Here is an 18,588-nt window from a genome sequence, read left to right on the forward strand (position 1 = left end):
CAGCAGGCCAAGGGATAAGCTGCCGCCATGATCATAATTGGTTCCGCCTCCGTGGCTCAACGCATTTCAATTGGCAGCGACGCCAAAGTCAAATCAAATTACGCCCCAGCACGTGCCACGAGTGCGTGGCCAGCAATGGTTTGCTTTGCCCACCCAACGGATTAGGCCACAAAAACTGGAACAGCGTCCAGCGATGTTCGCTGCATTTGTAAGCGCGACCTTCGATGGTCCAGCGACGGCGCGGCACGGCCTCCCCCTCATTCGATGTGCCAGACTGTGTCGCTTTTTGGCGTATAAAAACTGCACAGCGCCAGCAAACGAACATCAAACAGAGCTCACAGCTTCAAGCCAACACAGCCAACAAACCCACAAAAAACAATCCAAAAACCATCAACATGAAATACGTAAGTAGCTGAGGGACTTCCCAGCCCAAGGATTACTGTTGCTCATCTTTTTCCTTTACTCCTTTCAGTTCGCTGTTTGCTTCTTCGCTCTGGTGGCTGTGGCTGCTGCCAAGCCTGGTCTTCTGGCCGCCGCTCCTCTGGCCTACACGGCACCAGCTGTGGTGGGAAGTGCCGCCTATGTGGCACCTTATGCCTCCAGCTACACTGCCCACTCGGTGGCACATAGCGCTGCCTTCCCCGCTGCCTACACCGCTCCGATTGCTGCCGCTTATACCGCACCTGTTGCCGCTCCCTTTGCCGCTGCCTACACCGCTCCAGTGGCACGTTTCGCCTCTCCCTACGCCGCTGCCTACACTGCTCCCTTTGCCTCGCCCTATGCCGCTGCCTACACCTCTCCCTTGGCCTACAGCTCGCCCCTGGCTGCTCCAGTGGCCGCTGCCTACAGCGCTCCTCTGCTGCTGAAGAAGTAAATCCGCCAAAGCTCTGACCAATTTGTGCAAATAAAGAATTTCATACATCAACAAGCCATTCACTCTCCCTTACTCTCTCTCTTTAAAGTTTAAACGTTTATTCTGAGCACAGAATGAACTCCAAGCTGCAGTCCATTCGAGTTGTTTGTGGCACCAATTTGTGCTCCGCTCTTGCCGCTCTTATCGAGCAGCTCATCTACTTCCCCGAAAACTTTTAGCTTGGATTAAACTTTCCATTTAAAAGGATTTCTTTTCTATATGAAATATGCTTCCTTTCGGCATTTCCTGTGCTCGCTCTCCCTGCCTTTTCCTTTTCCTTTCTTTCCTTTCTTTTCTTTTTTTTGTTGCACCCTCAGTCAAGTTTTCTGGTTGACTTTGTGCAGCGCGTTGAAAGGCGCTGCCTGGGGGCTGCAGGTGTTGCCCCTCTCCTGCTGCTGCTTATCACAACTTTGGCATCATCTCCTGCCGGATGCTGTGTCCCTGCTGCTGCTGCTGCTGTCTCGTCCTGTCTGCCAAGTAGTTGTAAAGTTTCCTACGCAAGCGGAAAAGGCTAGTAAAAATCCAGGTAAAAGCAGCGAAGAGCATTTGGTGCGGAAAGGGAGCGCTCCACAAGTTCTTTGCCATAAGATAGCGTCCAAATTTAATGACTTTTTATTCAATAAAACTGCGTCAAGCACTCCCAAAAGTTTCTGCGAATTTTACTATCGTGTTCTGTCATCTGCTGCTACATTTTGTTGCGCGCACAAGCCAGAAATTGTTGAGAAAAAGCAAAGAAAATAATGGCAGCAGCAAAGGGAAGGATTGGAGGTAGGAAAAAGTGTTTTTGCTTGAGGGAAAAAGTGCCAGAAATGCCTAAAGATAACCCAGATTAATGTCCCTAGGTGTAACTACATTTATGCCCGCTGCTGTGTCAAAGCCAACTGCTGGCGTAGCAATAAAAATCTGAGACTCAATGAAATTTGTATTCACTTTATATAATTTTGACGATTTTTCAAATCAAATATACACCAACAGGCACGAGCACACACACACTACACACACACACACACACATATATACACATACGCTCCCTTGTGTGTGTGTGGCAGCTTGTTGTGGCCCCTTTTTTGTGTGTGTGGCAGACAGAGAAAATCATGTGCAAACGTGTTTTCCAAATGGATTACATGAATAAAAGATTTATACACGTAAAAGGTGAATCAGTGGCTGGGCAACCGAGACAAGGATTGCCACAGGATTGCTCCTGCCTCTCCCCTCTCCCCTCTCTGCTGGCAAGTAAAAATATGCGCAGATGTAAGCAAATTTGAGCCACAAGCCCCTCAATGGAAAAGTGCCACAGAACAGTTGCTGCTCCCCCCTGCTCCCCTGCTCCACGCCCTTTTTGCCGTTTATTGATTTGCTTATCATCATTTTATGTATTTATGCGGCCGAGTGTTGCCACTTTGATTTTTGCTGCCCCGCCCCCCAAATCGAATCACAGCGAGAAAATATCATTAAAACATCAACACACACACACCGCGGAGGGGGGGAAGAATAAATTTAATCGAATAAAAGTACACACAAATCTGTAGATTACATTCAAGCCTGGGGCATCAGCGTCTCAGGTAGGAGTAGTAGGGATACGTGGCGTATGCGCCATAGACCGGTGCATACGCATACGACGCGTATGCCGGATAGCCGGCATATGCCGGATAGTAGGTCGCTGGTGCTGTAGCCAGCCAGGCACCTGCCGCTCCTGCCGTTGCATAATTCACTGGCGCTGTGAGCAGCAGCTGAGGCTTTGCCTGACAGCCGAGTGACGCCAGCAGTGCGAGCTGTGGGGGGATAACCGATTCACATTGAACGATGATATCCACATGGAAGTCCGGGATGCCGAGGCCTCAACTCACCAGCAATACTTTGAAGAGCATAATTTGGTGGATTTTGCTTTGGTTATTCCTAAGGAGAATGATTTTGCTTCACTTGCTGCTGCTGCAACTCGATCTTTCTGCTCTTTTTTTACTTCCCGCTCCTCCCACCGACTTTAACGCTTCAAATTCCAAAAATAAACTGACTCCATGGTCCGACAATTCAATCATATTTATAGCCTTGTGCAGGTACAATGCCGGACCTAACAGAATCGCCAGAGCACCAATGAGAAGCACCCAAAGAGAGAGAGAGAGAGAGAGAGAGCGAGGGCCCTGCCCTGTGTAGTGCTCCCCTGCCCATCATTGATATTGCCGGCGCTGAGCGGCATAAATTATATTCTTAATGCCATTTGAAATGGTTGAAAAAGAATAAATACGCGCTTAAGCAAAAAGTTCAATGAAAAAACGAGCAAAAAGAAGGCTGATCAAATGGGCAAAACCCAAAGTAAAAATTGCAGGCCAAGTGCAGCGCTGCTTTCCCTTTCTCGCAGCAAAATTCAACCCATTGGGAGACACTTCCTCCTGCGTCACAAAACGCACCAAAAAGTACCCCTGATACCCTTTGTTTCTGTTGTTGTCTAGAACTGACTGTCGCGCTGCCTTCTTTGGTCTGTCATTCATTACAGGCAGCCAGCGATAACCAGCGGCATTTGCCACCGTGCATAAAATATTTTTGCGTTTATTTAGACGTTGTAAAAATTATAATTATGTGTGCGTGCCTGCCATGCACATGAGCCTCAAAATCACAGCGCAAACAGAACCATATTTTGTCGATCAATTTCGTTAGATAAGCGGCAGCCGAGGGGGGGCAGTTCTTGATGTCTTGCTTAGGGTGTGAGGGAGAGGGAACTTAAAGTCCAGAACAAACACAGCAACGACGACGACGCCAACGCTTTAAGCCCTGGCAGACAGCACAAATTTTGCAACTGAGCAAACAATGTGGCGATACAAGGATGAAGGAGCAGCAGCAGGGCAGTGCAAGGGGTGCAGGAGGGCTGCGGGGCTGTGTGTAGCTTGTTTCGCAAGCTATAAATAATTAATTAATGCAAACGCAGACAGGCAGACAGACAGACACACAGACACACAGTGAGCAGCGAAATTCTATGCAAATTGTTCTGAATATAGACCATAAATTTTGTGCCCCAACCAAAAAGCTGATGAAGCCATCATTGATGGCAGAGAGTTATGGCTTTTACGACTACATATATACAATCTATATATATGTAAATATATTGTACATAACTTGAGTTATTTATGTACTCAACTAAACATAGTTTGCCTGACTTTAAGTTGCCTTTCCGCTGCAGTTGCCCAAGTGAAGTTCACTGACCACAAAACACCTCCACTGCCAGTCCCCTGGGGACTGGTCCACCCCCCGCTTGACCACGCCCCGTCAACTCTGCTGGCCAGTACTTGGAAAAACTGCTTTTAGCGACAGTTTTTTCCATTTGCTGTTTCTTTTTGTGTGTTTTATTTCCTTTTTAGTGCTAATTTCCAGTTTGCTCACAAAATGGCAAATGCTGCCCCCCAGCTGGCAACCGTTTTTGCTTGTATTTCGCTTTGTTATTAATACCCTTTGGGAGTGGAGTGCTAGAGGGGCATATGGGCTGGCAGGTTGGTTGACTGATTGGTGGTTAGAAGTGGGACAAAAGTGTTCGAAGTTCTTGACTAAAATTTGATGCATAATTTGTAAGAGAAAGTGTCCACAGAAAAGTCTTCGCATGGATAGAAATTGTTGCCTAAGGAAGATGTATAATATGGGGAATAAACTGACTGATTCCGTCGAGTAATCGAACTATTTCTGAGACTAAAAGGCAGAAACAAGCAGCCCTTTATGGAGAAAGAAATAAAAATGATTTTTAAAAGAAATTGAAGTGGAATTGAAAGGCAATTGTTGCTGTCGATCCACAATTTCTAAACGAAATGTAAGTGCTTCAAATATAAATAAAGCCACAGCAGGTCAAAGCTGTTCTCAATCACTTTTAGAATCATTTTTCAATAAATTTAAAGTATAGCTGCCTTAAATCCCAACTGCAATTGCCTTCCAATTATGCCCAACAGGGTATTCCACACGTCTTTACCTCCTCTTCCTCAATGCCAGCTGTTAGCTTAGTGTTTTTTTTGGTGCAGCGGCAGCATTGCATAATTAAAAAAGAGCGCTAAAAAATACTACACTTCACCGTGTAGATTGTTTCTTTATTTTGTTGCATTGCAAACTCCCAACCCAACCCGCTGCCACACCTTGCTGCCGCCCTTTAATTTGTTTGTGTTGCTGCTGCTGCTGCTGCTGCTGCTGCCAGACTTCTGTTTTTAATAAAGCGCAGTGTTTAAATGAAATTAATTAATGAGCGGGGCAGCCTGGCGTTATGCCTCGAAAGCTTCTCCTGCCGGCGGACGAGCTTGTTCAGTCCCTTTACGAGTTTCAGGTACTTCTCATCGAGTTTGCCCAGCACCTGCTGCAGCTGCTGGTCCCGTATTCGGCCCAGACACTGCTCCACCCACAGCTCCTTCAGCTTGGCCGTGTGCTCCATCTCCTCCAGGAAGACTGCCTTGCGGTTCTCGAACAGCTGATCCAGCTCCTTGGCTGTCCGCGGCGTGAGCTGTGGCGCACTCTTGGCAGTCACGGACCGGAGATAGAGGCTCCAGACACGCTCCCGTCTCAGTCGCAACTGCTCCTGCAGCCACCTGCTGGCCATCTGCTCCAGCTGCCGGTCCAGGCTGCGCAGTCGCCTGTGTCCCACGCGCACGCCGCACCGGCTGAAGATGGCCGAGAAGAACTTCAGGCTGTGTGGTGCTCCATTCCAGCGTCTCAGACGCTGCATGCCTCGCAGTACCCCACGTTTGAAACCCTTGGACAGTCGTTGAGGCTGCAGCTGGAGCTGCGAGTCACCGGCTGGGCTTCGCCTCAAGCGGCCATCTTCGTGGTAGTACTTCAGGCACTGACGACGCAGCTCCTCGTTTCTTTCCATTAGGATTTGTAGGTTTTCAGCCACAGAACTTGGAGCGGCGCTTGGAGCGGAGCTTGGCTTTGTGGTTTCCTTTTGCTCAATGCCTGCTTTGGGTCGTTGGATCTGCTGCTGATCTTCCTGTGGCTTTCCATCGCGTGGTGTACATTCCGTTGTGGCATCTTTCGTGGTTCGTGGTTCCTTGGGGAACTTACCCTGGATCTTTCTTGGCTCATTCAGTGCAGGCTTAGAGCTGCAGCTTTGTGTTGTTTCTCTTGGTGTCCATTGGGTTGTGGAGTCTTTACACCTTGGTGCCCGGTGGCCTTTACTCCGCTTCTCCTTTCGATCATCCAGTGATGGGCTTAAGCTTGATGTTTCTGTGGTTTCGCTATCTGGTGGAGTGCATTCTGTGGTGGCGTCCTTCAAACGCGGTTCCATGGGTATTTACTGCTGATCTGCTCATCCAGTGAAGGTTTTACTGGTTCTTCGCAGTCTCCAGGTGTCCATTCCGTTGCAGCATCTTTGCTTCGTGGTTTCTCCTGTCGAAGTATGGGGCTTGCTTCCTCTGCAGTTTCTGGCTCATGCTGTGTTGTGGCATCTTTGAAGCTCTCATGGCTGCTGCGTTGATCCATGAAATGCACATGTTTGCCTGGCTTCAATGTCTCAGCGCCTCCTTCTGCCCGTTGGGCTGTCGCTTCTACCTTGCTCTGACTGTGTGCGGGCTGTGCCCGCTTCCAGCTGCGTTGTGTCCAATTCTGTTTCCTTATAGGTTCGTGTATGGCCACCTCCGATCGGTGGTTCCCAGCCATTAACCTTATTTGCTCACCCAGAGACGTTGCTGCCTTCAGGGTCTCACCCTCCGATGGTTTCTGCTCTGCCAGGCAGGGTGTGGACTCAACTCCTAGCCGCTTGGCCACTTCCTCGAAGCGCTGCTTCAGCTCATGTAATGAGGCGTATTCGTTCAGGAAAGCACTCTGCGGCGTTGGCTCTTCTTGGTTGAGCTGCGGCAGGTTGTAGGAAGTTGTTCTCTTGGCCAAATTCTTACCAAAGTTCAGCAAATGTTCACTGCTATGGCTGGAGTCCAGCGTGGCTGTCATTTCTGTGCGCTGAGCGTTTCCCTCAAAGGTTTTCATCTTCTGCATAAAATTTCCATTTCTGATTCCTGTAACGGCACTGGAGAGATGCTGATCGTAGGAACCCAGCTCCGAGGAGGCCTCTGTAATGGGCAGACGCGCATTCGAAGAGCTTTCCATGGGTTCTGATTGCTCGTTTGCATCCGAGAACTCTGTGTACTCTGTTGGCTCCTCTTCCTCCTGCCCCATCGTTATGCCCTGATAATTATCCAAAACGCTGTTTAGATTCCTGCTACAATTTCGCATATCCGTAAAGGGTTCCTTGAGCAAACCAAACTCCGAGAGGTGGCCCTGCAGCAGCAGCATCAGCCCATTCCGAGCTAACTTCTCTTCAGCGGTCGCCTGCCCAAAGACCTCCAGCCATTTGCCAATGATTATGCGATCCGAATTGAAGGCCAAACCCTTGAAGTAGTCCTCATAACGTGTGAGCAGCGTTTCGTAGTGATTGTCTAGCATCAGCTCCTCTGTGTCCTCTTCTTCCATTTTATTGAGCTGACACTCAAAAATATTGAACATTTTACTCGAAATTTGAATGAAATCTTTCTGCTTGTTAGATGTTTTAGACAATGTTTTCCAGGGGATCATTGAACGGTGCAGCTCTTAGCTTCCAGCTCAAGTGGCAAGCTCCCGCGCTTCTCTCTTCTGTGCGGTTGCCTTGCCACGTACATTTTCATTAGCACAACGCCGCGCGCGTATAAATTAGGAAAATGAAGCAGCAAGCAGCAGGCAGCATGGCACTTGAGTGCACCACAACCCCTACAAATGCTCCCAGTTAGGGGTGGAGCTTAACCACAGCGACACGTTGCTGCTAGCTGCTACTGCGGCTTCTGGCAGCAAGCAGCAAGCAGCACGACTGCATAAATTTATATTGTTAAGCATGAGCTAGAAAAAAAGCACGCGCTGCCTGTCAAAAAACAAACCAAAGAGAGAGATGATGCAGCGCCCTGACATGGTGGAAAAAGCAAAAGCACCAAAGAAGTCCACAAAGCAGCTAGGGATAGATCCATTTTAAATTTAATTCCACTTCAGCAAGTTTGAATTTAAGTTTAAAATTTAATTTCTCAGAACCTATCGATCACTTCTGCAATTGCCGCGATCTGGCAGCGCTGCGCTCCCGTTTGCGCGCTCTGGTCACACCAAAGGTCCGGCTTTTAGCGTGCTGCTCGCCCGTATTCTTTTTTTTTGCTTTTTCTTCGCCTGTGTAAATGGATTTCCAGACCAAATACTCCAAAAGACACTTGAATGGAACCATCTACATAGCCACACGACGCGTGCTGGAGGAGAAGCAACGATCGGAGCTGGAAAGTGGTGCGGGTGAGGTAAGTCCCCTGACCCCTGGACACACCACGCTACATTTTGAGGCTAAGTTTTGTTTGGTTTTTGGTTTTTTGCCAGCTGTATTTGTGGTTCAAGGCACCGTTTGCCGCATATGACATCGAGCAGATTGCGCAGGTGGCCAGCGAACTGGGCGAGATCTATGTGATACGCTTCAAGGTGGATTTTCGCAGCGAGAGTCGCGGCTATGCGTTCCTGCAGTACATCGACGCGTCGCTGCAGGCGAAGGCCCTGGAAGTGTGAGTTCAACAAATAGAAATTATAGAAAATAAAAGATTAAATTATCTTTTCCTTAGCTTAAAGCAACGCTTTAGGGACCTCAACTTGGACATCAACATATTGCCATCGCGCAATTGCCGGGAACTGGTCATGATAACGGCGGCGGGCACGGGCCCCACACCCCTGAAGGTCTACCAGCAAATGCTCAAGATTTGCAGCTTCAATAGTGTGCGTGTGTACGAGTACCGTCCGCACACATACATGCACGTCTTCTCCTACGTAAACAACGAGGCGGCCACGCTGGCATTTCGCGACATTCGTGCCAACATTTTGCGCTTTGGCCACGCCGCTCATGTCTCCTGGCTGCGCACAAATCAGACGCTGGACAACGATGACTTTGTCACTGACTGCTGCCAGCAGTTGGACAGCGAGATGAAGCCGGAATCGAATGCCGAATCGTGCAATTGTTTCACCTTTTCGCGGCCACAAGTGTGAACTTAGTTTGTGCAAATATTTTCCTTTCTTTTGCAACGTTTAATTACACTTTTTGTGCAAAGAGTTCTTTGTTTTGTGTGTACTTCGGGAGAAGAAGCTCTCAGCATCTATGCGTCTGGCAAAAAGCAGCCGCAGCTTGTTGACTTCATTAACTCAACAGGAGGGCAGCAGCAGCAGCATCATCATCCAAGTTAAGCCACAGGAGCAGCGGCAGGAGCAGCAGCAACAGGGGAATGCACTTTTTTCACATGCAAATTAATGCAGTGTCGTCATCGTCTTCAGCGAGGAGTGCCAGCAGTTTCAGGGCAATGCGACAACCTGCGGCATAATGCAATTAAATGAGTGCAAGCCAGAGCAGGAGGAGGAGCAGCAGTTGTGAGCGCCGCAGGCTGGCATTGTCAGAGTCAGAGTCAGCTTCAGCTTCAGCAGCATGAAGTGGAGTGCAATGATCGACAGACAGGGACAGGGACAGGCAGGGTGCCACAGAGAGTGCTCATCCATCATGACGAGACGTTGGCTAGAGGACACCTTCGCGCGGGACATTCTAATGCGATTGCCGCACTTGACGGGATGTCGTGGTGCAAAAGGAAGCGGATGTTGTTGCTGCTGCTGCTGCTGCTCCTGCTGTTGCAATTAAATTAGAACCTGAGATCGAAATGCAGTCAGAAGTAAGACAGGGAAAAAACACCGACTGCCGCTGCCGCTGCCGCCTGTCCTCATAAATATTCATTAAATTAAGGTTAAGCGGGGAACATCTTTGGCGTGCGGCTGGAATGGGAATGTTTTGCAAAAAGCATTTGCATTAATTTGTCAATTCAAGCGCGACAGCCACGCCCACATACACAACCCCCAGAGCACTCACTTAAATGCCATTAAAATTTGAGAGCTTCCCGGCAGATATGGGCAGGACCCGAACAGGTTAAAGCCACAGCTGTGACGCAATTACAATGGCTCAAAGTTTTGCCTCTCTAATTTCTCCTTTAGTTGCCACAACAGCGGGCAGGGGCAGCGCGTTGACGGCGGGGAGGGAGGGTTGCCGTGTGACCCATTTTCCAGGGCGGCAGAAACTTGGCATGAGGCTTACCTGGTTATTGCGGCAAGAGCCAATATTTGTTCTCTGATGCGAGAGTAGGCAAAGGCAAAGGCAAAAGGCATATCAGGATAGTGCCGAGGCGGAAGGCAGTGGCTCTGCCTCCGCAAAGACGGAGACGCAGACGGGAGTGAAGTGCTGGGCGGCTGAGCTCCAACTGACACAGTTTGCTTTAGGCTTTAAGGCGTCGTTTGGGTCTCTGGGATTTGGGTCACAGATTGCCTGGCGGTGGCAGGAGGCGGCTACCCAGTGTCACCGGAAAGCGAAAGTTATGCACATATTGAGTTCAAGCTTTAAGCAAGAGCCACCATAAACCCCACCACACACTCCCCCAGCTTCAGCTCCAGCTTCAGCTTTTTGAATGCGGTTTTACGAGTTAGTTTTCTGTTCTTTCCATATTCCATTTTGCCTTCTTCTTGGTTTCTTTTTTGTGTAACCGCAACAGCAAAGAGCATGACAGATGTGCATGTGGCTGCGGATACGTATCCGGAGCAGATGGAGATGGAGATGTAGATGCAGCTGCAGCTGCAGATCCAACTCCTGCCAGCCAGCACTTAACGCGCATTTTTTGATGATTTTTTAAGCAACTTGTCGCTGGCTTGGCAATGCCATTACCAACAGCCAGCGCGGCGGACATGCTCCATGCATATGCATGATATTTCAGCTGGTTTTAGCTCTAGATTTGGTTTTATGTCAGATGGGAAAGGGAATACACATTCCGCTTTAGATTTAGACAAACTTTAAAGACAGAAGATAGAAAAACGAATAGCAAAACGAACTTAAGTACAGCATCTACTTTCCATCCTGCTTCTCCTCCCTCTGCTAATATTTTATTAATCAATTCAATTTTGCCATCAAATATTATGACAATTCCTAGCCAGCTGCTGCCCCACACCAAAAGTTGTTAATAATTCTGTTGTTGAGCAGCCAAAAGTTACAACAAAATGTTGACCATTTGACAGTCCCTGGCCTGGGGACTAATCACCAGAGAGCGCTGCAGAGGGCGCAGACCACGCCCTGCCAATACTCCAGACGCTGCATAAATGAATGGAAAAAGTTGTGTGGGGGCGTTGGCCCCATATTTATTTATATTTTAAGCAAAGAGCGAAAAGGAAAGGAAATCCTTGAGGTAATATTAAAAAATATTCCCTCAGAACAGTTGTTGTAAATGAGTTTACGAGCGTGTCCGTGTCCGTGTCCGTGTTTGTGTCCTTGTTTGGCGCTTTGTTTATGCTGCATATTAAACAAATTCTGACATCAGCCAGGACAATTTCTACGGGGGAATACGACGCTCTCCCCGTCTTCATCTTTGGAGTGGGTTTTATTTTTTTTGGGTAACTTTTTTGCTTGTTGACAATAAAATAACATTTTGCACTCACTTAGCACAGATGGGGCTTCGCCTCGGCCCCGCTGTAACTTCCACTCCCGACGGCACTCTAGCTCAAGAGTTTTAATGAAAAAAGTTTGAACTACCCAAAAGCCAAGCCAAGGCAGGGCAGGACAGGGCAGGGCAGAGGAGCGTCCCCCAAGCCGGAAATTGGCATGCAATGGAGTTGATTTCCGTGTACCATATTTATGTATATATCTGGTGTGTATGTGCCGAGTGTTGTGCTTCATTAAAATGTGGACTTGATCATTGAATTTCTTGGGCAAAGTTTCGAGCAGCGGCGGTTGGGCAAAGGCAGAGAGCATAACAATATTAAGCATACGCAACGTGACGCCCGATAACTAAAGGAAGAAGCCAAACGGCAAAAGGAAGCTCCAGCAGAAGCTGCCTGCCTGCTGCCTGCTGCCTGTTGCTTGCTGGGCACTGCAAATCAATCAATAAAACTCCCAGCGAACTCAATCGTAAGGAATTTCTTGCACACCAAAACACAGAGAGAAAAGGCAGAGGCAAAGCCTCTTTGCTTTACTTTATTTTACGGCTAGATTTTCTCACTGTGCTGGCTTATGCCCAGCTATGTGCAATATATTGAAGCATCTGCTCATACTTGGCCCAACATTCCAATTGAAAGTCAAATTGAACGCGCCTTCCCCATCGATTATTTGCACGAGTGCAAAATAAAACATCAAATGAAATAAAACACGCACAGAATAGAAACGGAATGGAGTATAAATAAGAGTAGAATATGTAGCCATGGTTGGAGTTTGCCTTTGACTGGCATCTGGGGGATTCCTTCAGTCGACTGGCAATTTAATTTCAATTTTCTTTCGTTGCCTGGACACCCACTCTTTTTTTGCCATTTTCTTTATGTTGCAATGAAAATAAAAATAACAAAAATATATTTATATTGTGGCAAAACTGTGCATTAGCATGGCAACACAACATTTTAGTCTCGACACTTCTTTTGTGCCGTTTCCAGGGTGCTGGTGCTGGTCCACAATTTTGTTTGTGCAAATTTCATTATGAACGGATGCCGCTTAAGTGCACATTGAATTCAATTAGAGTTCGTCCTGCCACATGCACATACATACATATGTGCTGCCAATACGAAATTGAATTATAAAATATATCCAGACAATATTCGATGTGTTCAATGTTGTCCTTTCGAGAGGAGAAACGTAGCTCTGGTCAGTGGCAAAACCGCAGCCATTTGCATGCAAGTTTTTGATTGGCAAACAATTTTGACTGCTGGCTGGAGTCTTGAGCTTGAGCTTTAGCCTTCGATGATTAGTTGTGGAGACACGGCAATCATGAGGCTCATCCTCTGCCATTTCTTTCCGCCTCAAAGCGGGTTGGGCACTGCCCTTTCCGGGTTGCCTCTGCTGCCCAAGATGCTTCCTGCAGCCTGTCGTTTCCTGTGTGCCACAACCACCACACACACAGAGAGAGAGAGAGAGAGAGAGAGCAGGCAAACCCCAAGTGATGCTGCTGCTGGCTGCTGGCTGCTGCTGTGGTGGCCATTATTTCCTGTATTTAATTGCACTACTCTCGGCTGCGGTTTTCTGCTACATTTGTTGCAGCAGCAGCCCAAGCCCAAGCCAAGCCAAAGCCCAAAGCCAAGGACCATAATGTACTTTGGCTAACCAGCTGGGGAAGGACCGACATTACCTTTGGGCTGAGCACTACGGCAACTGCCGCTGCTGCTTGACTGCCTCTGGTCTGGTCCTTCCGCTGCTCTTTCAGCTTTCCTTTGCACTTTCTTTTACACACTTTACAGGCTTTAGTCCTGGACAACATACTCCTTAATGCAGAAATCATTTGCTGCGCCCCACAAAGTGTATCAACTGCTGCGACCTTTTCTTGGACGCTTTCTTTTTCGCTTGACGACAGTTTGGCCTTTGTGACGTATTTGTTGGTCACTTTGCAGCGGCAGCGGGCGATGAATAGAGAGAAAAAGAAAAAGAAAGAGTGAAGAGAAAGAGAGTGGGTGGGAGTGGGGGAGTGCCTCGGTTGAGCTTTGAGAGTGGGTCCATCAAATGATTTATACTTTAATAAGCGTGCACAGGACATGCAGAGAAATTAGATGTGACCACAGCACACACCAGGCTAGGCTGCCTTTCCTTTTCCTTTCCCACCCAAACCAATCTCCTGCTCCTCCTCCGCTGCCATTTTTCTTTGACGCTGCACAAAAGGAATTTGCGCAATTTATGAGTGGAGCGAGGCAGCAAGAGAGCGGGAAAGAGAGCACAAAAAATACCAAAGCAGCATTCAAGGAATTAATAAGGAAGAAAAGGCAGCATGAGGGATGGGTAGCGGGGGCTGGGCATGAGATTCCTGCAAGTATTTGCGGCATTTATGGCCATTAAGGTGTGAGGTGAGAAATATGCGTGCCAGCAGCACAAACCCTCTTGCCCCCCCACTGTGGGACATGTGCGGAGGCGCCTACCCAGACCTACGACAATTGCTTCAATTTTGAGTAGAAAACGGAACTGAATTTTCCCATCCATAGCAGGCGCAACTTTGGGTATTGTATCACAGATCGAAGCCACTTTCAGTGTGTTCGTCGCCTTCGCACGTTTCGGGTCAGCTCTCTAAATTTAACTTTTTCCCAGTTGCTATTTTTCTACCGGATTCCCCTTCAAAATTTTTATGGTCCAAAAAGTTTGATTGACTGCCCCGAAATGTCGTCGCTGTTGAATGAAGCTGCGCTCGACCTGCACTTTGCCGCACAGACGCGTGTCCTGCAGCAAGTGTTAACGGATCAAATAAGCCACAACGATCACGCACTCACCCAGAAGTGGGTAAGGCAGTTCAATCGCTCGTGCAGGAACGACAAGTACGCGAGGAACTGCTTGATGCTGCTGCTGTACGGACAGCTGAAGGACCTGGGACACCTGAGCGAACCCTTTGTGAGCGAGGAGAATCTGAAGCTCAGCTTGCAGGAGGTGCTGACCGAGTACGATGGGAATATGACGGAGCTACAGGCGACACCCAGTGAGTACTTCCAAGCGGAGGCGGGCCATGAATACGCGGAGGCGGGCCATGAATATGCGAATGTGTCGCCCAGTCGTTTGGTCAATCGCGCCACGGAGCCCAATGGCCAAGTTTTCACCGATGAAGCAGGCGAATCAAGTGTTGAATCAGGTCAAGGTGGGACTGCACACAGTGCCCGTGGAGAATAATGCACGAATGCTGCCGCACAGCCACACGCATCATCAATTTCCGGGACACTATCCAAGCCACATGGTGCCGCAGCAGCAGCAGCAGCAACAGGAACAGCATTACCAGAGCCAGCAGCAGGGACAGCAGCATCAGCAGCAGATCCATCACCAGCCACAGAGCCAGCACCAGCAGCATCATTCGCAGCATCAGCCGCAGCAGCAGAGCCATCACATCGAGCAAACCCAGCAGCAGCAAGATCAAAATCTAATCGAAAACGTTTGGCACTTTTCGCTGCAGGCCATTGATCGCCTGGACAAGTGGCGCGGCAGCGACGACAAGCTCGGGTTCTTTTCACTTTGCCTGCGGCCTTTGATCATACAGGAGCCGGGCATACGTCGGAATGTCCCAGAACTCGATCACAGACTGGCCATGGTGATCCATCAGATCATAGACGATGCTGCCGCCTCGATCACGGCCAAGGAGAATGCCGTGCTGCAGGAGCGAGCGAATCAGCTGCTGCGACGCCAGGAACTGGAGCAACTGAGAGCGGATCTGGATCGACGGGAGGTGGAGTTGCGTCGCCAAGAGGCCATGGCCCTGACACTGAGCGAGCATCAGCCGCGTTCGCACTCCCCAGCCGGAGATCCACGGGCAACACGTTACGCTGAGGAGCGCCCACATGCGCGTCATCTGACGCCCACCAAACTGGCTCCGAATGCTGCTCCCTTGCCTGCGGGCCAGTGCACACATTTCCAGGACAACGAGCAGAATGAAGGCGGAGCAGCGGCTGCCAGGGAGGGAGCAGACATTAATTATGTTTGCCCACAGTGCGAGATGGAGGCATCGGCGGTGACTTTCAACAGCGTGGAGTTTCTGCAGGGCGAACAGGCGGGCGAGCAGCCCCAAGATGCGCTGATGGACGGTGAATCCCTGGAGGAGTCCACCAATGGGATCAACCAACAGTGGTGATGGCATGCCGGACACACATTAGAATAAAGAAAACAATTTCTTTAAGCGCTTGCCCCATCGTTTGTTGTCTTTTTTCTCGTGTCTGTCAACTGCAGAAGTTTTAATGTAGTTTTAATTTTCCAGTAATCACAGAGGGGCGCACAGGAAGCGCGGGAAACTTGGCAGCCACATTGGTGCTGCTACGGGCACTGGTCCCTGGTTCAAGCTACGCACTTGGTGCCGCCTCAGCCTGCGCGGAGGAAGCAGTAAACGACTTGCAGGGCAAAGCAGCTTTGTTCGTAATTAGTTTTTAAGTGAGAGTTTGTGGCAGGAGGGTAGGTGGTGCAGAGGGGGGTAAGCAATGTTGTGTGTTCTTAAGAACTTCTTAACGATGCTCGTCTGCCAATAATGGTCTGCTGCAATTGATTTTACTGCGGTATTCGAGCATAGATTTGTGTTTATCGATAAGCAAATAAAAAGTGCACTCGGAAAAAGAACTCAAACTGTTGCCTCAGCTACAGGGAGTTTAAATTTTAACAAAAATATATCCGCCATGTGCTCGCTTGTGTTGTAAGCAGCAAAAACCTCCGAACAAACTTCCCAGCAACTGCTTGAATAAGTTGCCAAGAGCAAAGGCAATTACCTCCCAGCCACTGATCCAGCCACTGCTTGCCTGCGCTGCATGACAATAGCTCAAATGTGTAGCACCGCTTGTCGCTGCAAGTGCTGCAGCGAGGAGAGCCAAAGGCACAAAGCGAACAAAAAGAAAGCGCACAACCATAAAAAAACTTTTGCCGCTGACTTTAATGATGCGCACAGACAGCAGTCAAAGTTCCGTGGCCAAGGAAAAATGGCAAAAAATTTGAGTAAGTGACGCAAAAGCCAAGACGAAAGCTGACATTAGTGGGCACAAAAATAAACGACAAATTTTGTGTGCAAGAATTTATGTGTCGCCGCCAGTGCAAACAATTAAGGAGCCAAAGCAGAGCCACACTGTTGCGTTGTATTTGCTTATGGGGGGGAAGGAGCAGGAGGATAAAGTAAACATCTGCGACCACAATCTTCCAGCTGGCTGTGGAAATGGGCCACAAAAGTTGCACTCTAGCAACTATCCGGCACAGCCCGAGCATAACCATTATGGGAGTGAATTACCCACTGGCGTCGAAAATGCATTGCTTGTTGTTGCTCTATCACATTCAGCAACATCGCTTAATGGGTTTCCTTTCCTGCCAATGACAACTTTGCTTGGACACTTCTGGGGCTGGCACTTTGGAGACTGTTCACGACACTGGAAAATAGAAATGGCCACAGCTATTGGCAAGTTAAATGTGCTTTGGGGCCGCAAACTCCGGGTTAATAAGTTACACATGTGCCTGTCCTGTCCTCTACTTTGTTCTTTATATTTACACTGGGGAAATGTCTACATTTTTCTTGGAAAAATGCCGCTTTGCAAAGGTTTCAGCCACAATCAGGGGAAACACCAAACTGGCTTCGGCGTAGACTTTCACTGGCGTCGCATCTTTGCGTATCTTGCCCCAGGATATGGCCTCGTCGGGTCGTGCGCCACTGTCGCTGCCATCGAACTCAGAGGCGGTGTTGATGAACACCGAGTAATCCGCGCCATTGCGCATCAAATTGGCATTGCAAATGTGATGTTTGATGACGCCACCGCCCACAATGATCATGCCGCTGTTGACGGCCTTCACGGCCATTGTGTTGAGGCGTCGCAGATCGGAGAGAATGTCCACGACGAGGCCAGGCTGCCGGAACGAGTGGAAGTACATCATGTCGCCCAGACTGCCGTCTGTGAGCGCTGGACAGAAGACGGGTATGTGATTCTTGGCTGTCCAGTAGTAGATCGAACTGGGATCCGCAATCCGTTCGCCCAGCCGATTGATGATGCGCGATGGAGACCAGACCGTGCCCTTGTCTCGCTGTTCCTCGAGCATTTCATCGAGCAGCGGCATCAGCCAGTCCTCAAACTTGCAGTAATTGTCGTTGGGCACCAGCAGATTGCCAATGCGATTGATTCCCCGGTCGCGCAGCTCACGTCCGTTGAGCTCGAAGGAGCCCATAAATGTGGGTGCAAGGCATTTGATGAAATCCTCCTCCACACCGCCAGCGGTGGTCACAATGCAGTCGATCATGCGATGCTCGGCAAGGAAACGTATCGTCTCCCTCATTCCGGACGACACCAGGTTCGAGGTGTAGCCCAGGAAAATGGTGCACTTGCTTCGCCGCCGAATGAAGTCATCCGTTTCATGGAGATCCTCCTGGTCTGCGTCCAGCGGTTGTGCCCTGCAATCCAGCTGTCAGTGTTTAGTGCTTGAGTTGCGCATAGCTACAGATTCAATTGGCCTCACCATTTTGTTGATTTCTTGCATGGCCAGGCCGAGATTTGTGGCCTGGAATCCGGTGTTTACATACGACTCGAAGAGTTTGCTGTAATCCACGCCCTGGTTGAAGTCGTAGCCGTGCACCTGGGGCGTGCCCTCAGGAATGCGCTCGCTACGCTTCAAAACAGCATCCTTTGCTATTTCTGGTCTCGCTGACATGGTTTAGTTAATATGTTTAAACAAATTTTATGGCAAATTCAACATGTGCAACGTGAGCGCGGATTTATCGATAAGAGATACCGTGAGACCCTCGGGAAAATACCAAAATATACCTTATCATTTTCACAATACACCGTTTGATATTCTTATAATTTGAGCACAGTAAAGACACGCTGAGGCCGCCGAAACCTCCCGAAAAGTATATATTCTATCGTTATGCTTACCAACACTTGAAGCTATAGAGGCTAAAGTGACGGTATATTCATGGTATATTTGTGTCAAATTAATATTTTTCGGGGGTAAATTTGGGAATGGATTCTATCGATAAAAGTTCAATATGTATTTTTTTCTTTTGTCACCTTGTTGTGCTCATCCAATTGTGTAGTTGTCATGTAGAATTGGCACAACACAAAAAATTTGTATAGACTGCTTTAGTTTAAATCTTATTTTCTAAGCTGTGCAACAAAAGAGAGCCCTTAAAACCACCCAACATTGTCGAAAATTAAATAGTTGATCGGTAAAAATAATAACTTCAGTGCAAAAT

At 48.6% G+C, this 18,588-nt stretch overlaps 6 protein-coding genes across 6 annotated transcripts; 3 read left to right on the forward strand and 3 right to left on the reverse strand.

The window, feature by feature from the left end:
* The first annotated feature begins 395 nt into the window (after nucleotides 1–395).
* Nucleotides 396–878, forward strand: LOC117893611 (cuticle protein 18.6-like). The gene is made up of 2 exons (XM_034800288.1): nucleotides 396–404; nucleotides 473–878. Exons 1-2 carry the CDS (start codon nucleotides 396–398, stop codon nucleotides 872–874), a joined length of 411 nt encoding a protein of 136 aa, XP_034656179.1. The 3' UTR covers nucleotides 875–878.
* Nucleotides 879–2,412: 1,534 nt separating this feature from the next.
* LOC117893798 lies at nucleotides 2,413–2,909 on the reverse strand. Its single transcript, XM_034800543.1, has 2 exons — nucleotides 2,761–2,909; nucleotides 2,413–2,685 (listed from the first exon to the last, which is right to left on the reverse strand). The coding sequence occupies exons 1-2, from the start codon at nucleotides 2,779–2,781 to the stop codon at nucleotides 2,464–2,466; spliced, it is 243 nt and encodes an 80-aa protein (XP_034656434.1). The 5' UTR covers nucleotides 2,782–2,909; the 3' UTR covers nucleotides 2,413–2,463.
* A 2,196-nt stretch (nucleotides 2,910–5,105) lies between these two features.
* LOC117894977 lies at nucleotides 5,106–7,399 on the reverse strand. Its single transcript, XM_034802317.1, has 3 exons — nucleotides 7,003–7,399; nucleotides 6,223–6,942; nucleotides 5,106–6,103 (listed from the first exon to the last, which is right to left on the reverse strand). The coding sequence occupies exons 1-3, from the start codon at nucleotides 7,370–7,372 to the stop codon at nucleotides 5,106–5,108; spliced, it is 2,088 nt and encodes a 695-aa protein (XP_034658208.1). The 5' UTR covers nucleotides 7,373–7,399.
* Nucleotides 7,400–7,999: 600 nt separating this feature from the next.
* Nucleotides 8,000–9,284, forward strand: LOC117893612. The gene is made up of 4 exons (XM_034800289.1): nucleotides 8,000–8,175; nucleotides 8,252–8,430; nucleotides 8,488–8,901; nucleotides 9,170–9,284. The coding sequence occupies exons 1-4, from the start codon at nucleotides 8,062–8,064 to the stop codon at nucleotides 9,282–9,284; spliced, it is 822 nt and encodes a 273-aa protein (XP_034656180.1). The 5' UTR covers nucleotides 8,000–8,061.
* A 5,063-nt stretch (nucleotides 9,285–14,347) lies between these two features.
* On the forward strand, nucleotides 14,348–15,547 carry LOC117894955 (putative mediator of RNA polymerase II transcription subunit 26). The gene is made up of 2 exons (XM_034802285.1): nucleotides 14,348–14,404; nucleotides 14,443–15,547. The coding sequence occupies exon 2, from the start codon at nucleotides 14,476–14,478 to the stop codon at nucleotides 15,508–15,510; it is 1,035 nt and encodes a 344-aa protein (XP_034658176.1). The 5' UTR covers nucleotides 14,348–14,404; nucleotides 14,443–14,475; the 3' UTR covers nucleotides 15,511–15,547.
* A 1,323-nt stretch (nucleotides 15,548–16,870) lies between these two features.
* Nucleotides 16,871–18,100, reverse strand: LOC117893314 (probable deoxyhypusine synthase). Its single transcript, XM_034799902.1, has 2 exons — nucleotides 17,853–18,100; nucleotides 16,871–17,798 (listed from the first exon to the last, which is right to left on the reverse strand). The coding sequence occupies exons 1-2, from the start codon at nucleotides 18,042–18,044 to the stop codon at nucleotides 16,893–16,895; spliced, it is 1,098 nt and encodes a 365-aa protein (XP_034655793.1). The 5' UTR covers nucleotides 18,045–18,100; the 3' UTR covers nucleotides 16,871–16,892.
* Nucleotides 18,101–18,588: the final 488 nt, after the last annotated feature.

The sequence above is a fragment of the Drosophila subobscura genome, chromosome J (genome assembly GCF_008121235.1).
Source record: "Drosophila subobscura isolate 14011-0131.10 chromosome J, UCBerk_Dsub_1.0, whole genome shotgun sequence".
Lineage (NCBI taxonomy): Eukaryota > Metazoa > Arthropoda > Insecta > Diptera > Drosophilidae > Drosophila > Drosophila subobscura.

Coding starts and splice junctions, on each gene's coding strand:
- LOC117893798 (XM_034800543.1), bottom strand. CDS start 2,781: ATGCTCTTCAAAGTATTGCTG. Junction 2,686..2,760: donor TGCTCTTCAAAGTATTGCTG/GTGAGTTGAGGC, acceptor ATCCCCCCACAG/CTCGCACTGCTGGCGTCACT.
- LOC117894977 (XM_034802317.1), bottom strand. CDS start 7,372: ATGTTCAATATTTTTGAGTGTCAGCTCAATAAAATGGAAGAAGAGGAC. Junction 6,943..7,002: donor AACAGAGTACACAGAGTTCT/CGGATGCAAACG, acceptor GTCTGCCCATTA/CAGAGGCCTCCTCGGAGCTG. Junction 6,104..6,222: donor TGCTGCAACGGAATGGACAC/CTGGAGACTGCG, acceptor ATAGCGAAACCA/CAGAAACATCAAGCTTAAGC.
- LOC117893612 (XM_034800289.1), top strand. CDS start 8,062: ATGGATTTCCAGACCAAATACTCCAAAAGACACTTGAATGGAACCATC. Junction 8,176..8,251: donor TGGAAAGTGGTGCGGGTGAG/GTAAGTCCCCTG, acceptor GTTTTTTGCCAG/CTGTATTTGTGGTTCAAGGC. Junction 8,431..8,487: donor CAGGCGAAGGCCCTGGAAGT/GTGAGTTCAACA, acceptor TCTTTTCCTTAG/CTTAAAGCAACGCTTTAGGG.
- LOC117894955 (XM_034802285.1), top strand. CDS start 14,476: ATGGCCAAGTTTTCACCGATGAAGCAGGCGAATCAAGTGTTGAATCAG.
- LOC117893314 (XM_034799902.1), bottom strand. CDS start 18,044: ATGTCAGCGAGACCAGAAATAGCAAAGGATGCTGTTTTGAAGCGTAGC. Junction 17,799..17,852: donor TGCAAGAAATCAACAAAATG/GTGAGGCCAATT, acceptor AAACACTGACAG/CTGGATTGCAGGGCACAACC.